The sequence below is a fragment of the Chinchilla lanigera genome, unplaced genomic scaffold (genome assembly GCF_000276665.1).
Source record: "Chinchilla lanigera isolate Chin_1 unplaced genomic scaffold, ChiLan1.0 scaffold00007, whole genome shotgun sequence".
Classification (NCBI taxonomy): Eukaryota; Metazoa; Chordata; class Mammalia; order Rodentia; family Chinchillidae; genus Chinchilla; species Chinchilla lanigera.
Genome location: NW_004955408.1, coordinates 9,111,326 through 9,133,584, shown reverse-complemented (window position 1 = coordinate 9,133,584; position 22,259 = coordinate 9,111,326). Strand labels below are relative to the sequence as shown.

The following is a 22,259-nucleotide window of genomic DNA, read 5'->3' as shown; positions in this document are numbered from 1 at the left end:
TTAGTGCCAGCAGAAAAGGCTGCAGACAGTTGAGTCAAATCGAAGATATCTGAACTTTAATCTGTCCTGCAGAATTCTACTAACTGACAAGTTAATCCACCATGTGGAGTGGTCCTAGGAAATAAAACTGGCTTCCTAGTAAAGTCCAGACAGCAGTGTGAAGCAAAGAAACAATTACATTTACACATGTTCATTAAAATCCTACCAGTAAGACTTCTTTATTTAGAACATTCATGACGGGGCCACAGGCAGCTCTACTTTGAATTCCACTGTTCCCACGGGCTTGAGCCACACGTATGACTGTCCCGTCAGGCAGCCTGGATCGCCTCTCAGGGGTCTCTGATTAAAATAATCCAAAGAAAGGCGCTGGTTCTGCAGACCAGATCCCATCCTATCACACAGGGCCTTAAGGAAAACATTACAGTGGTATAAAAACCTGCTAGTACAGCTGATCTGTGGTACAGCAGTTATAAATGTGTATTATATACACCACCAATGGGAGTATTCCTAAGACTTCCATGTTAAAATTTAGGGAATTAATTACGATAAACTATTCATTTACTGATAAACTATTCACTACTGATAAACAATTTCTTTTAATTTAATGTCATAAATTTGACTATTGTAATAATTATAATTGGTACAAATAGTATTAATACTTACAGCTAGGCTATTATCCACATTCAAGCACCTAACTAGAGTCAGCCCATTTATAGACTCTATCAATTTTATTAGTAAAACAACCAATGAAAGTGATCAGATCTATGTGTACCAGCAGTAGTTCGAGCCAGCCACTGGGACAGTCACACACGTACCCCAGGGGGTTCGCACTGGCAGGAATACGCAAAGCCAACCTGACAGTGGACGCGAGGCTGCCACGTCACACGTCTTCCGCAGCCAGCAACTTAGAGCTAGGAAAGACCAAACCTTCATGCCAGTGGTTAAAAAGAAATCTTTATTTTACAAAATTAAAAACATAAATAATATTTACAACATCTTAAATACCAGTTTATAGCACTTGACATTTTTTAATCGAGTTATTCCATAAGCTTTTAAAAAGACTATCCTTCCACTTTAGCAAGGTACCAGTTTTTATTTTCGCCATTCAAGAGGTTTTTTTTTTATTTTTCTGTCTATCCTGCAGTCATTCAAAGAAAACACTGTACTTTTAAAATGACTAGTTCTAAATTCAAAGTCCTGAGTTTCCGACCCCAGTGGTGGGATGTTACTTACTCCAAGAGATCTCTTTAAGCCAGATTCCTTTACTGCCCTGGGTACAAGTTTAAAGAGCCGCGTAACCTGGTACTCCCGTTAACCCACACTCCGACCTCCTCGGGTCTGTGAAAGGAAAAGCAAGGGAGACGAGGAGGGAGAAAACGACATCTGAAATCATGTTTCTGAAAACATAATTAAGACCCCAAAATCTCATCTTACTCATCTCCTTCAGATCGAGTCCAGGACATTTCATTATCTGAAAATTTAAAATGACTTCAGGTGGTGCACGAACAACAGCCAGTCTCCGTGGCACAGTGGGACAGACGTCAGGACGCACCCGTGACCCACTTCATACCACCCCAGAGTTCATCGGGGGAACAGTTAGTAGAACTGTCTACGCTTCAGCACTGGGCAATTCATTTCTATGTAGTAATAGGTAAATAAAGACTAACAAAGTGGGAGGAAAGCCAGCGTCTTCAGGAAGGGTCCGAAAGGGGGTGGGAGCCGACACCCAGAATCTCTCAACCGCTTCCAAGAACACCACCTTGTACCATTTCCTCTGGAAAGCTTCCGCTGAGAATCATCATCTTATCCGAGATTAACAACAAATTTAAAAGAAAAAGAATGACAACAGGTAAGAGTTATACACATTTTACTCGTTTGTGTCCTGGATATTTAAAATAGTGTCAAAGGAGCTGTGTATGGATGCTGGTGACAGGAGGCAGCTGGAGAGGAGAGGTGGGGATGGAACAGGGAGACCTGCTTACAAATTCAGAGCCAACTCCCCTCTTCTGGATCTAAAATACAGACATCTTTGCCTTCGGTAAAACACAAGTCTTCCTGCCGCGCCGGACGGCCGGCTCGGCCTGCTGCGAAGCGCGCTCTCGGGGGAGGTGGGCGGGGGACAGGAAGCACCGTGTGGGCGGCCGCCCGGCAGGGCCGCTGCGGTCACTGCGGCATGTTGTTGATGGCCAGGATGCTCATCTTCTCCTGGGCGGAGTCCACGTCTTCATTCTGCTTCTGGGCCACGCCCGTGCCCAGGCCGTAGAGCCGCCCGCAGTACTTGGCATCATCTATGCTGTCCTCAAAAAACAGCTGCAGAGCAGGACAGAGAACCGTGGTGAGGACAGCGCAGGACTAACCCTGCCACAGCACACGCCCCGCTCCGCACGGCGGAAACCCAGCGCGCCGGAAGCCAGCCTGGCAAAGCGGCCCGGCCCGCCTCCCAGCGCCCGCCGCCCCTCGTCCTCCTGCTCCTTCCTCCACACAGCAGCTGCTCCCAGCCGGCCCCCGACGCTGCACGACTCCTCTCACTGCGCAGCCGCCGCCCGTCTCCTTCAGACGAAGGCAACGCGTCAGCGCGTGGCTCTGGACTCTGACTCACTGCGTGACACTGGTGGTCACTCCAGCTCTTTTGAAGGTTCCTCATGTGTCCCTCTTTTAAGGTTCCTCGTAGAAAAATCTTGATATAGTAACAGGGTTGTTATGAGGAATGAGACAATGAATATTAAGCACGGCCGAGTTGAGGGGCGCACACCTGTAATTCCAGAACTCTGGGAGGCTGAGGCAGGAGAGCCCCGCCTGAGCAACTTAATGTTTTAGAGAGACCTTGTCTAAAGGAAAAAATAAAAAGGGTTGGGGATATAGCTCAGTATAAAGGATCTGGGTTCAATCCTAGGTACAGCAAAAAAAAGCAAAAAAAGCACTTCCTACAGGTGTTCCAACCTCAGCCCTCCTGGGCGTAACAATTTTTCTGGTGAGCCAAGCATAATTCTGTACTTGGCAGGGGCTGCCCAGTGTATCGGGGGTGCTTAGCAGCACCCCTGGCCAGCAGCACACTACCCTCCCCACCATACTGTGACAACCAAAAATGTCTCCAGACCTTACCAAGTACACTATGGGGAGCAAAACCACACAAATTTGAGAACCACAGTCTCCAAATGCTTCTGTTATTTTGGACCTTGAATGTCCTCCAAGCCTCCAAGGCCTTGTGCTGAAGGTCGGCCTGGGGCACTGCTGAGCTGCGGTGGAAGCTTTAGGAGGCAGTGCACCGAGGAAGAAGTGAGGCCTGGGGGCGCATGCCTCAAGGGGGTACTGGGACCCCAGCCCCTCCTCACACTTCCTTCCCTGCCGCCACAAGGTGAAGACCCCGCTTCCATCTGTTCCCCACCATGCTGTTCTGCCTCCCCGCAGGCCCGTGAACAAGGGAGCCCCTGACTACAGACTGAAACCTTGACGCTGAGAGCCAACATAAGCTTTTCCCCTTTCACACGATTACCCAGCCAGGCATCTTGTCACAGCAGAAGGAAACTGACTGACACAGAAAACCGGTATCAAGAGGTCAGGCCACTGCTGCGCCCGTACCTCACAATGGGGTTCAGAAGCGTTTGGGACTGGTCTGTGGGATGAGCTCAGAGAAGTGGACGGCTGGACGAGCCTACAATCGCACTAGAGGCAGAGCGTCACAGCGGGAGCGCAAGTGAACAGAACACTGCTAAGAATGCAGATGGTGGAGTCTGTGTAATGAGGTTTCAGATGGAAATGACATGGGTTAGAGGTCACCTGTGTTACAGTCTATCAAAGAACTTGTCTACACTTTGAGCATGCACTGACTCGGTGGCTGAACTGAACACATCCCCACTGGCCTGAACCACTGGTGGTACATGCACGACTGTCCCAGGCCAAAGCAGAGCTGCCCAGCCGTGAGACATGAATCGCGCCCGTCGTGAAGGACTAGCCCATCTGCAGAGGAAATTTCAAGGAGGCAGAGCTTCCAGGCAGCGGCAGGAGTATTAGTAATAGATTTCAGCCGGACTCCAGTGAAAATCTGAAGCAAAAATTAAAGCAGGAAGAAAACTTGAAAATCTTGCAGTTTGGCCAGAAAAGCATCACCTTGAAAGCTGAGACAAAGGAGAACAGAAGATGTTGTCGCTAAAGAGATCAATGCCATGAAAAGGAAGCCAAGTACTTTGCATCAGAGCAATAGGAAAGCATCTCTGGGGCATCTCAGGAATCAGCAGGCTCAAAGACCTGGCTGAGAAGCAAGCCCAGATGCCTTGCTCACACAAGGCTGCGTGGGAACTGTCTCCGCTTTCCTGTGTTCAGCCGTCAAGGCCAAGATTCAGCCCTCAGAAGCCAAGACGCCAGACAGCTCTGCAGCCATGATTCAAGGAGACGCACACACGGCGTAGGGGCACTGGCAAACCTTGGTGTCATCCATATGATGCCAGGCTTGCAGGTACTCAGGACATGCGTTTCGTAGGTACTCTTCCCCTGAGATTTCAAAGGAAAGCCTGGGAGGCCAGGCAGGATATGGCAGGCTCAGGTCCCTAGCAGTCCTTACAGGACGAAGCATCAAACTGATACGTGACGTCGGGATACTTGAAGCCAAAGCTGCAATGGAGACCCAGGAAATTAAGAGATCCCAGGAGCATGGAACATCTGCAAAGGGAATCCACAGAGAACAAGCAAAACTGGCCCAAGGGATGACTGTGTGGGCTATAGCCAGGGGGTGGGGCTGCCCCAGCCCTCTGGGCTTACACATGCCACCATGTGCATCAGATGGTAGATGCCGTACAGAATTTCAGGTCTGTACTGCTGGGTTTAGATTTTGCTTCGGTCTGATCCTCCTCCTCTTTGTTCTTCTTCCTTACTTTTGGCCACTGTATCTTGGATATAATGTGTTCATTCATTTTTTTTAAATTTGTGCAGTACTGGGAATTACACCCAGGGCCTCATACATGCTAAGCTAGTGCTCTACTGCTGAGCTACAATCCCAGGATTTGTTTTCTTGTGACAGTGTCTTGCTAAGGTGCCCAGGCTGGCTGCAATCCTCCTGCCTGAGCCTCCCAAGTAGCTGAGATTACAGATGTACACCACAAGGCCTGGCTGTTCTTTGTATTTTTAAAGGGGCTCACGGCTGAGTTTGCCTTGAGTCTCAGAGACAACTTTGGACTTGGGCGCTCAAGCAAAGTTGGAACTATTAGGACTTTTGAAGACAGACTAAATGCATCCTGCATTGTGAGACGGACATGCGCCTCTGGGGGGCAGAGGCAGCATGTCACGGTGTGGACCCTAACTGTCCTCCAAAGGCCATGTGTTAAGGCGCGGGGTCACCTGCCTGTGGCACTACTGGGAAGTGACGGAACCTGCAGGAGGCAAGGACTGGCAGAAGGCAGTCGGGCTTAGGAGCGTGCCCTAGAAGGAGACACTGAACCCAGTCCCTTGTCACTATCCCTCTCTTCCTCCCCCTCCACCTCTATCTGTCTCTATTTCTATCTTTTTTTTCCTCTGCTTCCTGGTTACCATGGGTAAAAAAAGATACGTCCTACACAGCACCTGCCATGCCGTTCTGCCTCACCACAGGCCCAAAAACAAGGAAGTGAACAGATCATGGACTGGAGCCTCTGAAACTGTGAGCCGAAATGAACTTCACCCCTTTTAAGTTTAGTAGCACAGGTGTCTGAGTGATGGAAGTGATGGAAGGATGATGGATGTAAGTTCTCAGCACACAGTACTACTCCACAGCTGTGGTTCATGATTAAGCGTAACAAAGAGGAAACGTACTACCCCTTACCACCCTCACTGCTCCAAAAAGGAAACCCTTCTCTACACAGAGTTATCTGGTTCTGTTTTTGGTTTTTTTTTTTTTGGTACCAGGAATCAAACTCATGACCTCAGGCTTGCCAGGCAAGCACTTATGCTGCTGAGCTACATCCCTAGCCCTACACAGATTTATCTGATTCATTCCCTGTGTCAATAAAATCATCATTACATTCAAAGCCGTTCCCCACTGCCTCTCCCACTTCAAATACATTTTAAAACAAGAGTGGGTAAGAAACTGAGAGAAATTCAGTCTTCATTAATGAGTTGTAAGAAGCTCGTATCATATAAAATAATGAACAGGGGCTGGGGATTTAGCTCAGTGGCACACCGCCTTCCTGGCAAGCTCGAGGTCATGAGTTTGATTCCCAGTACTGGGAAAAAAACCAAAAAACAAAACAAAACAAAAAAATAGTGACCAGAACTCAGCATAACATAAACAGGTAGTCTCACAAATGTGTTCCTATTCTATAAATAAGAAAACCAATAATTGAAAAGATTACAGCATCTAGGAACACCAAGTACGTACACTTGAGTGTGCCCCAGGACAATTAAGAATTCCACTTCACAATGCTCAGGCTTGCCTCACAAACCGTGTCTGCTATGCTGGCACACCCTCACAGACAAACACTGTTTTCAGGGTAGCCGCTAACTTCCAAAAGAAAACGACCGATGTTCAACAAACTTCAGCAAGTTATGTACCGATCTAATTCTGGACAGCAAATCTCTTTAGAGAGGCCCTCACGATTAGTGGAGCTTACCTCCTTCATCCTGAAGAATGCCATTCCCGTCAGCAGCGAGTCTGAGCCCGCCTGGTGTTGCCTTCCAATTCTCTGCAAATCCAACTGATCGGCAACTTCCTGAAGACCTCCCTAGAGATGTACGGAGAACAGAACATTACAGAGACACTGCTACTACGCCGGACTCAACTAGGACCACTTGTGAGTCCGCGTCATGGTGGCAAGAAGCAGGACAGCCGCTTATTTACAGGCCTCAGTCTGCTCCTTCTAGCCCTTCGCTCTTCTCTCCTCCACTCCGGCTATGTGACACCCTACGTGTTGCTCCTTTCTGGCTAACTGTGCCAGCCTTAAGCCCTTAAAATCAAAGCTGCTATAAAACAAGGCTGAGGAAATGGTAAATGCCAATTCAGTTAAGCACTTACGTCAACAGTGCAAGAGGAGGCTGGCGTGGGCTACGTGCCTGTCACCCCTCGCCCCAGCAGGCTGAGGCAACAGGATCCCAAGCACAGCTCCAGCCTGGGCAGCCTACTGACTCAGCAGGACAGTACATAAATACTAAAATGAAGGGCTAGGAGTCCAGTCCAGAACGAAGGCCCTGGGTTCCATCCACAGTACCACCGCAGGGGAAAAAATCACAAAGGTCGTACTTTCTTTATTCTTCATGCTGCCAACTGTTTACCAAGGTTCGGGGCACTCAGGGGCAGGGTGCTGCCTTACATGAGAGCAGCAGAGGCCTCCTTTCACCCGCCACCGCACAGACGGGCACCTGTGCCGCACCAGCCTCTGTGCCAACGCGCTCCGTCACACCGCACCTGAGAGAGGTGGCACCTAGCAGGCACACACACGCCCGCCGAACACCCAGCAATAAAGCTCAGTACGTCTGCGTGCTAAAGTCAGTCTTTTCTGTTAGTAGTAAGGAAAAATGTTGTATACCTTAAGATTTTTGCAACTCTTCATCAGATATTTCACATCATAAATGGATGGGAAGAAAAGGTTCAGAATATGAAAGAATTCATGTTCTTCTTCTGGCAAACGAGAATCTGTAAGCAACTTTACCATGTAGCCAAAATCATAGCCGCTGCAGGGAGAAATGAAGCAGGGAGGTAAGAAGGCAGCAGTTACTGGCTCCGGTGCTCATCACTTTAGTTCTCAAGGCTTTTATGGCAAAAACTTCTAGTCTTCCACAGCATAGCCTGCTATAACCCCAACTTTTCTATTAAGTAACAAAATATAGTAAGCTATTACAAGCAATATACAAGAGAACCGAAGGGTCTATAAATGTGGATTTCATTCACCAAAATCAAAAGGTAAAAATATATCGCTACTACAGTTTGTTTAGATGTCCCCTGAGAGCCTCATGCTCTCATAGGTGGGGCTTGTAGGAGTAACTGGATCATGGGCTTGTAGTACTGGATTAGTCCACTGACTGGTCTAGCACAGTTCTGGGTGTGGACGATGGGCTTATTGAAGAGGGAGGACCACCCTGGGTATGGGTGGCATGAACCAATAGGCTTGTAGCCCAGATGGAATACAAAGGGAAAGAAGAAGGAAGTCTTGCTGCCCCCTGCCTGCCACACCATGAACTGCTTCTCCTTTGTGATGCCCTCTGCCGTGCCGCCCTGCCCTGGAGCCAGCCAGCTATGGATTGAACGCTCTACACACTGCGAGCTAAAATATACCTTTCCTCTTCTGACCTTGGGTATTTTGTTCTAGCAATGAGAAAGTAACTAAAACAGTCACTTAAAGGGAATCTGCCTTCTGAGTACTTCAGAAACCCCAGGACAAGTTAAAAGACAACCATCCTCCTGCTCTGCACTCAGAATTACAGTTGCTGAGGGCCTCATGATGAGCCCAAAACTTTGTGCAACAAACTAGTATGAGCAACAGTGGATTTTATGACAAAACAAAACACAAGCAACACCCATCACTTCCAACTTCTAACTGCTGCTCTGAGCAGAACAGGGCCAACAGGTCTGCCGAAGTAGTATTCAATTCCCTGCTCTGCTCGAGCACAGGCGCACGTGAAGGAGGACACATGTTGTCTGGGACTGACCTGTGAAACGAAAGCCACTTGACGTTGTCACAGAGAACCACTCCCGACGTCATAAGCAGCTCCGCAAAGTGCAGTGTGTCAATGCCTTCCTCTTCATGCTTCTGAAACTGCAGTCCTGAGTTAGCAAGGAGGTCTATGGAATCCTGGGAGTACATGTCCTCTCTACAAAACAGCGTGTGCACTTACTAGCTGGTACATAATGAAGCAGAAGTAGCAGGCAATAGTATCCCCATCACTGTATAATTATAGTACAGGTATTCTCCAGGTGCTTTTCACAATCAAAAAATGTACCAACAGGGAGGGGAGAGAGGTTGACGGGAGGGTACAGAAATGGGGAAAAAAAAAAGAATCAAGTTACATCATGTACAGGTACAAATTCCCTATAATGAATGTGATCATTATATATTCCTAAAATGTACCAATGAACTTAATTTAAAAATAAAAATATACTAATTCGTTCTTTCCTGTATTCCAGCAAGCATTTAAAGCAGATAACCTTATTTCTGTGATAAATGGGAAAATGGGATATTTCCCCAGACTAAATTTCCCAATTATAAAAGATCCAAATTTTCTTACTGTTGAAAAAAATTAACCAGTACAAAAATATTAAGATAGGAAAAAATTTTTAATTAATGAATTAGTGTTCATGTAATGGTACCCCACAGAAATAACAGCTCCTTTCCAGTCTATCTGCTCTGCCTACACATACATTTACACACCCCAGCATCTATGTCACAGGTTATCTTTCCAAATCAATACTACGGTAATACACCCATTGTACCTCTGACATAACATTGCTTTGTAAAGATATGCCAATTGACTTAACATGTTCCCACCTGCTTGAACCACAGCGGTGGTACATGCACGACTGTCCCACTGGGCAGCTTGTACCACTGGTGGATCAGAGCCTCCCAGCAACAAAACATATGAATGACAGCCCTTTGGTGAACATGTTGAATGCATGAATATGTATGTATAATACCACATAACACAAAACTAGGGAAATAATTAAGTCAAGTAGCTCCTTTCCCACTGTATTTCACAATTCTGTTTTCCAAACATACTTGAGTTAAATAATCATGAAGAAAACTACCTCATTCTTGAAAGATTCAGATCATCTCTCAAAATTATCTGAACACCAGATTTCCAAAATATATGAACAGTCCAAAAATTATTCCTGAGGTATCAAAGGATCCTGATGCTAAATCAAAAAAGCCAATAGTGACCCTGTGTGGTGGTTCATGCCTGTAATCCCAGCACCCAGGAGGCAGAGGCAGGAAGACTGCCATGAGTGTGAGGGCAGCCTGGACTGCACAGTAAGTTTAAGACCAGTCTGAAATACATAGCAAGACCCTATCTCAAAAAAAAAAAAGAAAAAAAAGAACAAAAAAGGCAGTATAGTACCCAATACAATATACAGTACACACCATCACATGCAATCATGAGTCTCCTCGGTATTTTCTCCTTAACAAAATTACACCAATGAACAGAGCTATCATATGACCAGCTGGGTATACTCCCAAAAGAATTAAAGGCAGGGTCTCCAAACAAAATGTGCACACCCATGTCACAGCAGCACGATTCACAATCACCAATGGGTAGAAGAAATCCAACTGTCCACTGGCAAACAAAATGTGATACACAGATAATGAAAGACGAGTCTTTAAAAGGAAGGAAATCCAGCCACGGGCTGCAACATGAATAACCCTGCAGGACGTTAACATAGTGAAATGAGCCAGTCAAAAAACCAAACACCGATGATTCCACTTGTAGGAGTGTCTTGGTCACTGTTCTCTGGTTGCTGAGACAAAATACCTGACACCCAGAATGAAGGAAGGAAGGGTTTATTTAGCTCAGTTTGTGGAGGTTTCAGTCTATACTTGGCTGGCTCCAAGGCAGAGTGGCACATGGCAGAGGGCAACAGTTCATAGCAGTAGAAAACAGCAAAAGCAGCAAGAGCAAAAGGGAGGAGCAGCAGCAATAAACAAGCCTTTCCCTCCCTTATATTATACACACTACCCACCCTAAAGTGGGTGTAGCACTCACACCCAGAATCCCAGCATTGGACCATGAGTCAATCATAAAGCCTAGAAGCCCGCCCCATGACTGCATGAGGATTTGAGGGGACATCCAGACACAAACCGTAACAACGAAGTATCTGAAGTAATTATTTTAGAAACAAAGCACAAAGGTAGGTATCAGGCTCTGGGGCAGGAGGGACTTAATAAATAGTTTCAGTTTTTTGTTGGAGTTTTCTTTTTTGGTTTTTAGCTTTTTCAGACAAGAGCCTTGACGTGTAATTCAGGCTGGCCTTGAACTCCTGGCAGTCCTGCCTCAGCCTCTTGAGTGTTGAGATTAGAGACATCCACCAGAGTTTCAGCTTTGCTAAAAGAAAAAGTTCTGGAAATCTGTTTCACAAGCCAGGAATGGTGCCACACACCTATCATCCAGCCACTCAGGAGGATGAGGCAGGAGTATCACAAACTCAAGGCCAGCATAGGCAACTTAGCAAGACCCTGTCTCTAAACAAAATGGGTGCGGGGCAGAGTCCGGAAACATAGCTCAGTGGTAAAGCACCAGCCTAGCATGCACAAGGCCCTGGATTCAGTCCCCAGAAGAAACCATGAGGGTGGAGGGGAAGGAAGGGAAAGAAGAGGAGAGGAAGGGAGGGGAAAGGAGGAAAGGGGAGGCAGGGGAAAGGAGGAGAAAGAAACTAGTCTGCCTGAACGTGGAGGCCTACGGACAACGCTGAAAGTGTCTCAGATACTTACGTAAGGTTGAATTTGAAGTTGAACTGCCAAGTGTTGATTCCAGAAGGATATTCTCCCTTCTCATTTGTGAACGTAAGGCCCAGCTGGATAATTTTTAAAAGGTCAACATTGCACCGCAGAAGCTGATACTGATAATCAATGGAGCTACGAAATTCACCAATTGGACGGACCACAACACCTGGAAATTCTGTGTCCTAGAAAACGGAAAAGTCTCACGTTATAAAGCAGGGATGGCGAACCTTTCAGAGCTTTCAACGACATGAACAGCCCACTGCAGCACGTGTGCCGCCAGTTCACCACTGTTCTAAGGTTTCACAAAATAGGACACTGAATGATAACTCATAAATACATTTTTTTCTCAATTTATAAAAACTACATAAGACCCATGCTTGGACACAAAAACCTATCTTAAAATAATGATTGTGTTGATAGCTCCTGAAGCGATTTGCATGACTTAAAAATCTTAGGGTAAAAACTGCAGAGTTGGATGACTGTAGGTAGATACGCAATCGAAAACATTCTGAAAGCCATATTCAGCCTGAGTGAAAAGATGCGACAAAGTCATACAGACATGAATACTAAGCTAATGACCTACGCTATCAACCCTAAAGCAAAAGTCCCAAACTACAAGCCACAAACATAAAGGAATAAGGCAAGCTGGTGACAAAAACAGTAATGAGTCACAGGCACTGGAGTAAAATGAAGAGCATGTCCCTCTCCGGGATGGGGGATGGCGGGAGGTGGCAAAGGAGAAGTAAAAAGGCTCAAGATGCAGTATGCCCAAAAAAATAAATAAGTAAATAAAATAAGCCAGGCGTGGTGGTGCACACCTGTAATCCCAGCACTCGGGAGGCTGAGGCAGGAGGATCGTTGTGAGTTCAAGGCCAGCCTGGGCTACAAAGTGAGCTCAAGGCCAGCCTGAACTGCATAGGGAGACTTTGTCTCAAAAAGACAAAAGAATAAATAAATAAAGATGCAGTATGCATAGGTACCAGTTCCCGCAGTGAATGTACTCGGTATGTATCGCCAATGTACACTAATAAAGATGGGGAAGAGTTTTAAAAAAAAAAAAAAAAGGACCCCTTCCGGTCACTGCCAAAACGTGCCTCTTGCTCTCTAGCCACTCCACGGCCGGCAGGAAATGTGCACCATACAGTGTAAGATCTTCCCACTTTTCCACAGATGCCAGAAACCTAGAATTTAAGTGAGTTCTGATGACTTTTTTTGAGACAGGGTCTCACTTTATGGTCCAGGCTGGCACCAAACCGGGGGCAATCCTCCTGCCTTCGCCTCCCAAGCGCTGGGACTGTAGGCGTGTGGCACTACAACCAGCCCATGATTTTTACATGTCAGCAAACTTTTTTTAAAATTTCTAAATACACTGTTCTAGGGTAGCCCAGCTAGCTCAGTCGGTAGAGCATGAGGCTCTTAAATACATTGCACAGTCAAATTCACCATATCTGCGGTGCAGACAACTGACACAATTTCTGCTTTTAAGATTTGTTTTTTTGAGGCAGGGTCTTGCTATACAGTTCATCCAGGCCTTGAACTCACTTTATAGCCCATATTGGCCTCAAACTCATGGCAATCCTCCTGCCTCAGCCTCCCAAGTGCTGTGATTACAGGGGTGTGCTACCATACCCATCTGTTTTTAAGATTTTCAAACAAGGCTGGGGGCATAGAGGCAGAACACTTGCCTAGCAGGTGTGAGGCCATGGCCTGGATCCCCTGCACCACCAAACCAAAAAAGAGCAGTAACACTACAAAAAACCTTAAGGAACTACAAGTTACACCCCTCCTGACACACTAGCTATCCTGATGTTTTATAAAAACAATCCAAACTTTCATCAACTTTAACTTACTGGAATATAATTAGTTCTTCTCAAAATCTTACATGAAACATTCCCTAAACCCATATAAGGGGCGTCAAATAGAACAGAGCTCCTTACCATGGCGATGTAACTGTAACTGAGCACAATTTCCCGGATCTTCCTCATCTCTTCTTCTAGATTGCTGGCCCAGACTTCACAGATAACCTGGCTATTCTCCACAAGTGCTGCAGGCATCCTGAAGAAATCTCAGAAGTCGCTCTTAGGTACTATGTGAAGGTACAACCACAATCTGATCACCAGTTTATCTGACCTAGATTTAAAAACGTATGTGAAATCACGTAAGTACACAATGATACCAACAAAATAAAGACAGAACATTTGTTTTGAAAATATTTTACCACTGACAGAACAAGGAGGCAGATATGAACTGCAGTGCTGACAGCAACAGCTGGGCCCAGGCAGGAAGTCCTGCAGCACAGGGTGGGTATTACGGTTGGGGTCTGGACGTCCCCCCAAAGCCTCATGAGGTCACAGGGCTTTTTCAGCGGTGGCTGAATCTGGAGTGTGATCCTGGGAGGAAGGGTGTGTGCTTACGAAATCAATCCACTGATTGGTCCGGCACAGTTTTGGCTAGGACTAAGGGTGTGAGTGCTACACTGGCCCTAAGGTAGGTACCTGCATATAAGGGACAGAAAAATCTTGTCTTCTCCTGTTGCTTTTTGTCTTCCGCCGCCATGAACTGTTGCCCTCTGCCACGTGCCACCCTGCCTTGGAGCCAGCCGACTAGGGACTGAAATCTCTACAAACTGTGAGCTAAATAAATCTTTCCTCTCTTAACTTTAAATATTGGGTATTGTGTCTCAGCAATGAGAAAAGTAACTACGATGGTGGGCTCAACACCCTGACTCTACAGTCTCACACCATCCCCTGTAGGCACGCCGAATCTCACACAAGTGTCTCACACCGAGTTACATGGGTCTGGGTCAATGCATGGAGACCTGGGGGGCCTCAAGCCTTATCCTGACCCTATCAGATGCCATCTGAGCTGTTCAGGCCTCATCTACACATATTTGCATTGTGGTTTTGACCTGCTTCCATGGGATCTGGCCACCAGGTTCATTCGTGCCAAGACTTTATAAGCTCTGACACTCCCCTTCCCGACCTGAGGGTGCAGCCCCCACCCCATTCCAACTGCTAAAAGTCCTGTCTGCAACACCTCTAGCCCCGCCTCCTCCAAAATCCAGGCGAAACAAAAGGTAAACTAACCCCGGACCTCACTGCTGTTGTCATCTCTGGCTCTGCCTGCTGGGACCCTCCCCAGTGTACTGTCCTCTCCAACAAACTACCCCAAGTCTCTCCGTGCACCTGGCCTTTCCCCAAGCTGCCCGCTGGGTCTCTGCCAGGTGTAGTACGCCTACCACAGACAGCTGCTGCCTCTGGCACTGCCCATTCTCCCTTCTTGAGATGTACACTGGCCCAAATCAAGCGCTTGCTTAATATTACACTTGGCTCCCTGAACCCACAACTTCGGACACTGGTCTCCTTCCAGGGACCTCCTCCCTAATCTTGAGGACGGTCCAAGAATCAGGACGAGCTGCCTGATACAGACACAACACAAGCTGCCAGCCCAGGCAGACCCAGCAATCCAGTAACATTTACTTCCTTCACTGATTTAGGCTAACATGTTGTGATTGCTATATTTACTCTCCATTCTACGGGATATGTCAAGACGGACAGGAAAAAACTAAAAACACTGGAGAAATTTTTGCCCAAGTACCCTGAACACAGAAGGGAAAACTACCCCAAACCAGTTTTCAGTGCTCTGCCGACTGCCTGAAGACTAAAATAGTCCCCTTTGACCACAAATATGCTCTTATCTATGACTTTCATATCACTCTGCATGAAGACCCAATCGTGGAAATATTTCTAGAAAAATGATCACTTTCGCTGCTCGAAATGTAGCTGGGACCTCAGAAAGCCTGAAATAACATGGACCTAAACTCTCATACTCCTCCTTACACCCATGATGAATAAGGGCAGAGGCCGGGTGTGGTGACACACGCCTGTAATCCCAGCACTCAGGAGGCTGAGGCAGGCGGATCGCTGTGAGTTCGAGGCCAGCCTCCACTACATAATGAATTCAAGGCCAGCCTGAACTACACAGTGAGACTCTGTCTCAAAAAAAAAAAGAGAGGATGGCAGGTATAAGTAATTTAACTAGAAACAATGATTTACAGTGTACCTTCCAGGATGAAATTGGAGAAGGGAGGTATTCCACAAGATAAAATCCAACACCATCTGACCTCAGATTAATGCTATTATTTCAGCACACTCAACCTGAGAGTCTTAGTTATAAAAACATCAAGAAAGAAGCTTATCCTAAGAGCATTTCCTTCTAAGGCAAGCCAAAGACACAGACCGTCAGTGTAACGGTGAACATGAAGTGAACATGAGCAGTTCCCAAAGGAAGTCTTTGCTTTCCATTTTCAAGATTGCCATATGCCGCTTGGGAGGCTGAGGCAGGAGGGCTGCTGCAAGTTCAAGGCCAGGCTGGCTTACATAGTGAGTTGCAAGGTCAGCCTGAACTACACAGTGAAACTTCAAACAAACAAACAAACAAACAAAAAAGCCAGGAATGGTGGCACGGGCCTGTAATCCTAGCACTCAAGAGGCTGAGGCAGGAGGATTGCTGTGAGTCCAAGGCCACCCTGAACTATATAGCAAGACCCTGTCTCAAAAAAAAAGACTGGCAAATAGAAGGAGAATCTGGAACAAAACAAGACTGGCAGCCGGGCATGGTGGCGCACGCCTGTAACCCCAGCACTGGGGAGGCTGAGGGAGGATTGTTGCAAGTTCGAGACGAGCCTGGGCTACAAAGTGAGCTCAAGGCCAGCCTGAACTACATAGTGAGACCCTGTCTCAAAAAAAAAAAAAAAAAAAAAAAACAAGACTCGCATTTTCAAATTGTCAGCAGACTTTAAAGATTATATTTATTCAAGGCACCTTGATTAATAAATAGATTACCTGGTATCTCCCCAACAAACACAGGCAGAAATTTCTTTTTGGGGGGAGGGGCGGGGGACAGGGTTTCACTATGCAGTTCATGCTGGCCTTGAACTCACTCTGTAGGCCAGGCTGGCCTAGAACTAACAGTGATCCTCCTAACTCAGCCTCCTCAAGTATTGGGATTAAAAGAAGTGCCACCAGGACCACCAGAAATATCCTTAACGGCAGAACTCATGTCTCTTATTTTACTCCAATTAAATACTTACAAATGAACAAAGGAAAGACGAAAGTTCACACTGAATCCACCGAAGTGGGAAGGAAATTTCTATCTTACCATAATAAAGAAAATACTGGAACTGAACTTTCGATTCCTAACACGCCTAAGATTTTCCCCTGTAACAGGCATTAAAACCATTTTCTATGCCCATTTAATGTTAAATTGAGGTCACTTCCTTACTCCCCTCACTGAAACAATGAGCTTCCTCTTTGGTATCATTTCAAATACAACCAAAAGTTAAGAAAAGAGGGTATCATTCCTAGGCTTTTGAGATACATTTCCATAAAATCAAAAGCAACAAAAGGGACATTCATGGGAGAGTTTAAAAAAAAAAAAAAAAAGGCTTGGCCATTAAAAGAAAGTTCCGTTTTTTTGTTTTTTTGTTTTTATTTTTTATTTTTTTTCTGGTCCCGGGAATCAAACTCACGACCTTGTGCTTGCCAGGCAGGCACTGTGCCGCTGAGCTAAATCCCCAGCCCCAGTTTTGTTTTTTAAAAAACTAGTCACAGGAGACATAAAAACAAGAGGTGTTATGTACATGTACCAATTCCTCACAATGAATCTAATCATTATGTACTGCAGATTTTATGTACCAATAAAAATTTTTTAAACTTTTTAAAAATAGCCACCGTAAAGAAAAAAAACGAAGGCTGGTGCAGGAGGATCACTGCAAGTTCGAGGCAAGCCTGGGCTACAAAGTGAGCTCAAGGCCAGCCTGAACTGCATAGTGAGACCCTGTCTCAAAAAGAAAAGAAAGGAAGAGAACAGAGAAGAGAAGAGAAAAGAAAAGAAGCCATTATTACACATATCTGACAAGTGGGGCCCATGCAAGAAATTGCTGGCAAAAATCTGTAGACAGGGGCTGGGGATTTAGCTCAGTGGCAAAGCGCCTGCCTGGCAAGCGCAAGGTCATGAGTTTGATTCCTGGTACCAGAAGAAAAAAAAAATCTGTAGACAAACTTGCACTAAATCCTAAACTAGAAAATCTGTAGGGAAATAAATAGCTTGCAAGCCCCTGTAGCACCACCCAAAAATTGAAGAGCAATCACAAAGTGCACAGTTAATCTAGCAAGTCACATTACTGGACATGCTACCCAAAAGGAGACAGAAAGCAGCAGCTTAATATTAGCAACTGGGCTGGGGTGTAGCTCAGTGGTAGAGTGCTTGCATAGATGCTTCAGACCCTGGGTTCAACGTCTAACACCACAAAAACAAAGCAAAAAATACCATAAGCGTAAACATAAAAATGTTAAGGATCACAAGTTTGACTGTTAGCCAGAATAAATCTTTCCTTTTTTTACTTAAAAATAAAAAGCTCGGGGCTGGGGATTTAGCTCAGCGGCAAAGCGCTTGCCTGGCAAGCGCAAGGTCGTGAATTCGGTTCCTGGTACCGGAGAAAAACAAAAAAACAAAAAAACAAACAAAAAAAAAAAATTTAAAAATAAAAAAAAAATAAAAAGCTCAACACCAACCTGGGCTACACAGCAAGTTCCACATAGTGAGACCCCGGCTCCAAAAAAAAAAAAAAAATAAAAAACACCCGGGGCAACAAAGAAAGTTCCACATAGTGAGACCCCGGCTCAAAAAAAAAAAAAAAAAAGCAGCTGACCTGGCACTTTCCACTCAGTGAGCACATGCTCCGGAGCCAGCCTAAGAATCACAAACACGCCACTCACTTGGTTTGTCTTCCTTCTTTTAAGCCTCTCGGTGCCAGCAGTGCTGAACAGCTATGTTTATTTGTATAATGAAGCCCTTAAAGATAACCTAGGTTGTCTCAGTTACAACCACAGAAACGGTAATTAAGTCTCAAAGCTAAGAAAAAGAGCTAGATAGTCTCAGACCTACACCGGCACTCTCACTCCATGCACCTTCTAAGGAACCCTTAAGGATAATTTTGACCGCATGCAGCGTCTGCCTCACAGGCTGACTTTAAAACTTGACTCCCGCATGAGCCACCCTTCAACTGTGCAAGAGGGAAAGATGTTCACAGCCACAGCCTACAAATGACCAAACTACCACGGCCCCTGCGCTGTGCTGACCTGCAGGACAATCTGTTCAGATGGCTTCTGGCGATCTACTTATTCTATTGTGCAAACTTCTAAACAGAACGTAAGCTTCTTCATCCAGCAAAGCTCTGAAGAGCAAGTAATAACATCACCACCGGCAAGTTTTCCCTGCAAGCAGTCCAGAGTACTAGGCTTGCCTGGGAAAAGAACACTCAGTTGAGGCTCTGGTTTTTCTGGTTTTGTTTTAGCCTAACTATGCAAAGGAACAAGAAACATCATACCCTACTCTAGAGGGCTGAACAAGGGCTCTTCCCTGCACAGACAGATGGAAAATGAAGTAGCTGCAGGCTAGAAAAAATGAAAGCAGGGTCCTTCCTACACAAGGACCCCAGACGCCGGCCCTCACTGTCGCCCTGCGGTGTCTGAAGACGATGCCCTGCCCTGGCCACTGTCCTACCAGTTCTTCAACCCACCCAGAGGCCCGTCTGAGAGCCCGCTCCTGCGGAGCGGCTGCTTCACAACGCCACGCAACAGCACAGAGAGCTGTGGGGCCGCGGGAACCCAGGGGAAGGAGCCGACTTAGAATGGGGGCAGCCAAGTTCCGAGCCAGGTCTCCCGCCCCGTCTCCCGTCGTCATTCTCTCCCTCCCCGACACTCATCCCCTTTCTTTTCTCACTTTTCTGACTTCTTTTCTTAGTTCCTCTTTGTAAGGCACCGATGTCAAGATGACAGGCCTCTGCACCGGACAGCGCTCAGTTCGACGCCTGGCCACTTACTGTGCAGCCTCGCGCAAGTGACTTTCTGTGTCTCCGTTTGCCGCTTGTAAAATGGGTCTGATAGCACCATGCACCTCGGAGGACTGCAGCAGGGGTTAAACAGAACAGCGTATAAAGGATGCCCTGCTAAGTCCTGGCACCCATCACTAGCAAATTATTATTGTGTGGCGCTCTCCCCGCGACTTCCTCTGCTCACAAGCCCGCCCCTCCCGTACGCCTCCCCCAGGCTCCCTCCCGCGGGCCCCTGACGGCCTCCCACACTCTTTCACCTCCCGCTCCTCCCTCCGGGGAGGGGGACCCGCTTACCCTAACCGGCAGAGCCAGCCAAGCGTGGGCTGGCAAGCCGGGGGCAGCGACAGCAACCCCGGAGCCGCAGATCTCCACCCTCTGCCCCGGATCTGTTCCTAGAACCGATCGGCCCAGTGAGGTAGGGTCCCGAGGCCCAGAGCGGCCTCATGTACCGCCCAAACAACCTGGCTGCGTCACTCTACCCATCCGATCCTCCAGACTCGCCTGCTCTCTTGCGTCACCCCGGGCGCGCGCGCACCTACTCAACTAGCCCCTCCTCCGTTGCGCGCCCTAGGGACGCCCGGCCTGGTCGCTCAGCCCAGAAGCTTCCGGAAAGTAGTGCGCAGGCGCAGGACTCCGGAAGAGGCCTGTGGAAGGCGGCTCACCTGAGGCTTCCGCGCGGTTACCTCCGCAGCCCAGTTCCATCACCAACGCTACTCCCTTTTGGTCGTCCTTCCGCGCGCCCAGGGAGGGGGCGTGGTCTAGAACTAGTCGTCCCCTCGGTGGGCGTGGCCCAGGAGCCCCAAAGCCGAGGAAAGGGCGTGGTCGTCCAACTAACTTCCCCCTGGGGAGCTCGTGGGGGGCGGCGCGGCGGTTCTGCACGAAAGCGGGCCGCGGACTCGGCCCTCGCCGCGGAACGTCCCCCGCACGGACTGCTTTCTGCACGCAGCTAGGTGGGGCCCGGCACCTCCAGGCCGGCGGGTGACGTCAGCCAGGCCTGTCCCGAGCCCGGAGCGCCCGAAAGACTCCGCCTTTGCCCCCGGGAGGGGTGCGGACGGAGGGCCTGCCCCCGGGAGCGCCCCGGAAGGAACAGTCACTCCTGAGCCGGCCCCCTAAACACATTTCCCAGAGTCCACCGCTGGAGCCTGGGCCGGAGCCCGAGCCGGCCCTCAGCGGCAGTGTCCGAGGGGATCCCCGAAAGCCTCTCTCCAGCGAGGGGAACCCCCAGCCCCAGCCGCCGGGGAAGAACCCGCCTCGTCTGTAAGCTAGGGACGCGAACTGCACTGTCCCAGGGGGTGAAGATAAAACAGTAAGTGGAAGAAACACCCGCGCCAGGGAAGACGCGCGCAGCGCTCGATGGACGTGTCGGCCTGGCCTGTCGCAGCCTGTTCTCTCTGAAACAGTCAAATGTGTGTTCGCTGCACTGCGACACTAACAAGTCCCTCAGCCGAGGCATTTGGGCCAAGGAAGACGACCAGTTCCCGAGTCATGTTCTTGCGGCTCTGGCTCCTCTCTCCGCTCCCGGCCGATTGGGAAGAGGGTGGCCCGTCCCGCCGGCGCCCCTCACTGAAGAGCACGCCTCGCCTTCCTTGGAGCTTTGTTTTTTCCTGCAGCCCTGGGCCTGGTGTGCACCCACACAAACAGGAAACAGCCTCTCCGTCCCCACCGCTCTCTGCTAGAACGGGGGCATTCCCTGCCCCCTTCATCCAAGATAAATACAAACCAGACGCGGATTGTATTTCAGAAGGCGTTGGAGTGTATAAATTTTAAACGGTGGATTTAATGCTGCCCTCATGCAATTACAAAATAGAGCAAGGGTGGATATCACTGATTCTCAATGGGAGAGAAGTACCAAACGAATGAGAGGGTCGCTGGAATGTATTAAATGATAAAGTTCACATTTGGAAACACACCTATTGTTTTTTGAACTGCACCCTATTAAAAAAAAAAAGGTTTGAACAGATTTTCTCAGTTTAGTGAATATAGTTTTAAAAATTGAGAAACAGTAGTTATAGAAAGGGGCTCCTTAAGAACCAGATCAGCGGGGCATGGTGGCGCACGCCGGCACTCGGGAGGCTGAGGCAGGAGAATCGTTGCAAGCTCCAGACCAGCCTGGGCTACAAAATGAGCTCAAGGCCAGCCTGAACTGCATAGCGAGACCCTGTCTCAAAAAGAGAGAAAAAAAAAAAAAAAAACCAACCCATACCAAAAAAAAGAACCAACTTGGAGGGACCATAACCAGCGATCCTGTCTGCCTGACAACAATCAAGATAGGGAAAATGGCGCCCTAGATGCATTGTTCTCACTTAAATCCTATTTGTCACCACCATGCAATGATAAAGAGACTAATCATTAAACTCGTGTGCCCCTGGAAGACCTCTCCTCTTCAAAAAAAAGTCATCAACTAGGACTATTGTGCAGTTGAACTTTAAAGATAGATATATACTCTGGGTGGTGGCACACACCTGTATTCCTACCTATTTTGTAGCTGAGACAGAAGGATCATGAGTTCAAGGTCAACCTGAGCAACACAAGCCCTCCTTCCCTCCAAATCTGATAAAAGATGGCTTTTCACGAAGTACAGACCTTGGCTATACCTGGGGGGAGGGGGAATTTTAAAGATGAATCGATCAATCGGCAGGCCCCTGAGTATATTTTTGAGATGTAGGCACAGAGTCACTTTTTTTTTTTTTTTTTTTTTTTTGAGAGTCACTGTTACTAACCTGGAAGTATTTACCTGCCGCCTTCTGCATTTTCACAATGTTTCAAACTCAAGTGCTTTTTTTTGTTTGTTTTTTTGGCCACCACACCCAGCCTTTTGTTTTGGTTTTTAGGTTTTTTGAGAGAGGGTTTTGCTCTGTGCTCCAGACTGGCTTCAGACTCTAGATGATCCTCCTGCATTAGCCTCACAAGGGCTGGAATTACTGGTGTGCCACCTTGCCTGGCCTTCAAGTATATATTTTATTTTATTT

General features: G+C 47.5%; 1 protein-coding gene across 5 annotated transcripts; it reads right to left on the bottom strand.

The window, feature by feature from the left end:
• Positions 1–934: 934 nt before the first annotated feature.
• Cnot8 (CCR4-NOT transcription complex, subunit 8) lies at positions 935–21,377 on the bottom strand. 5 transcript variants are annotated; one of them, XM_013508688.1, is made up of 8 exons: positions 19,953–21,377; positions 19,179–19,361; positions 13,331–13,523; positions 11,382–11,575; positions 8,611–8,772; positions 7,491–7,635; positions 6,579–6,689; positions 935–2,310 (listed from the first exon to the last, which is right to left on the bottom strand). In XM_013508688.1, exons 3-8 carry the CDS (start codon positions 13,445–13,447, stop codon positions 2,164–2,166), a joined length of 876 nt encoding a protein of 291 aa, XP_013364142.1. In that variant the 5' UTR covers positions 13,448–13,523; positions 19,179–19,361; positions 19,953–21,377; the 3' UTR covers positions 935–2,163. The 5 variants fall into 5 exon arrangements, with proteins under 5 accessions (XP_013364142.1, XP_013364140.1, XP_005376260.1 ...); XM_013508686.1 differs by lacking the exon at positions 19,953–21,377 and adding an exon at positions 19,585–19,782; XM_005376203.2 differs by lacking the exon at positions 19,953–21,377 and adding an exon at positions 19,585–19,782 and having other exon boundaries at positions 19,279–19,361.
• Between the last annotated feature and the right edge of the window lie 882 nt (positions 21,378–22,259).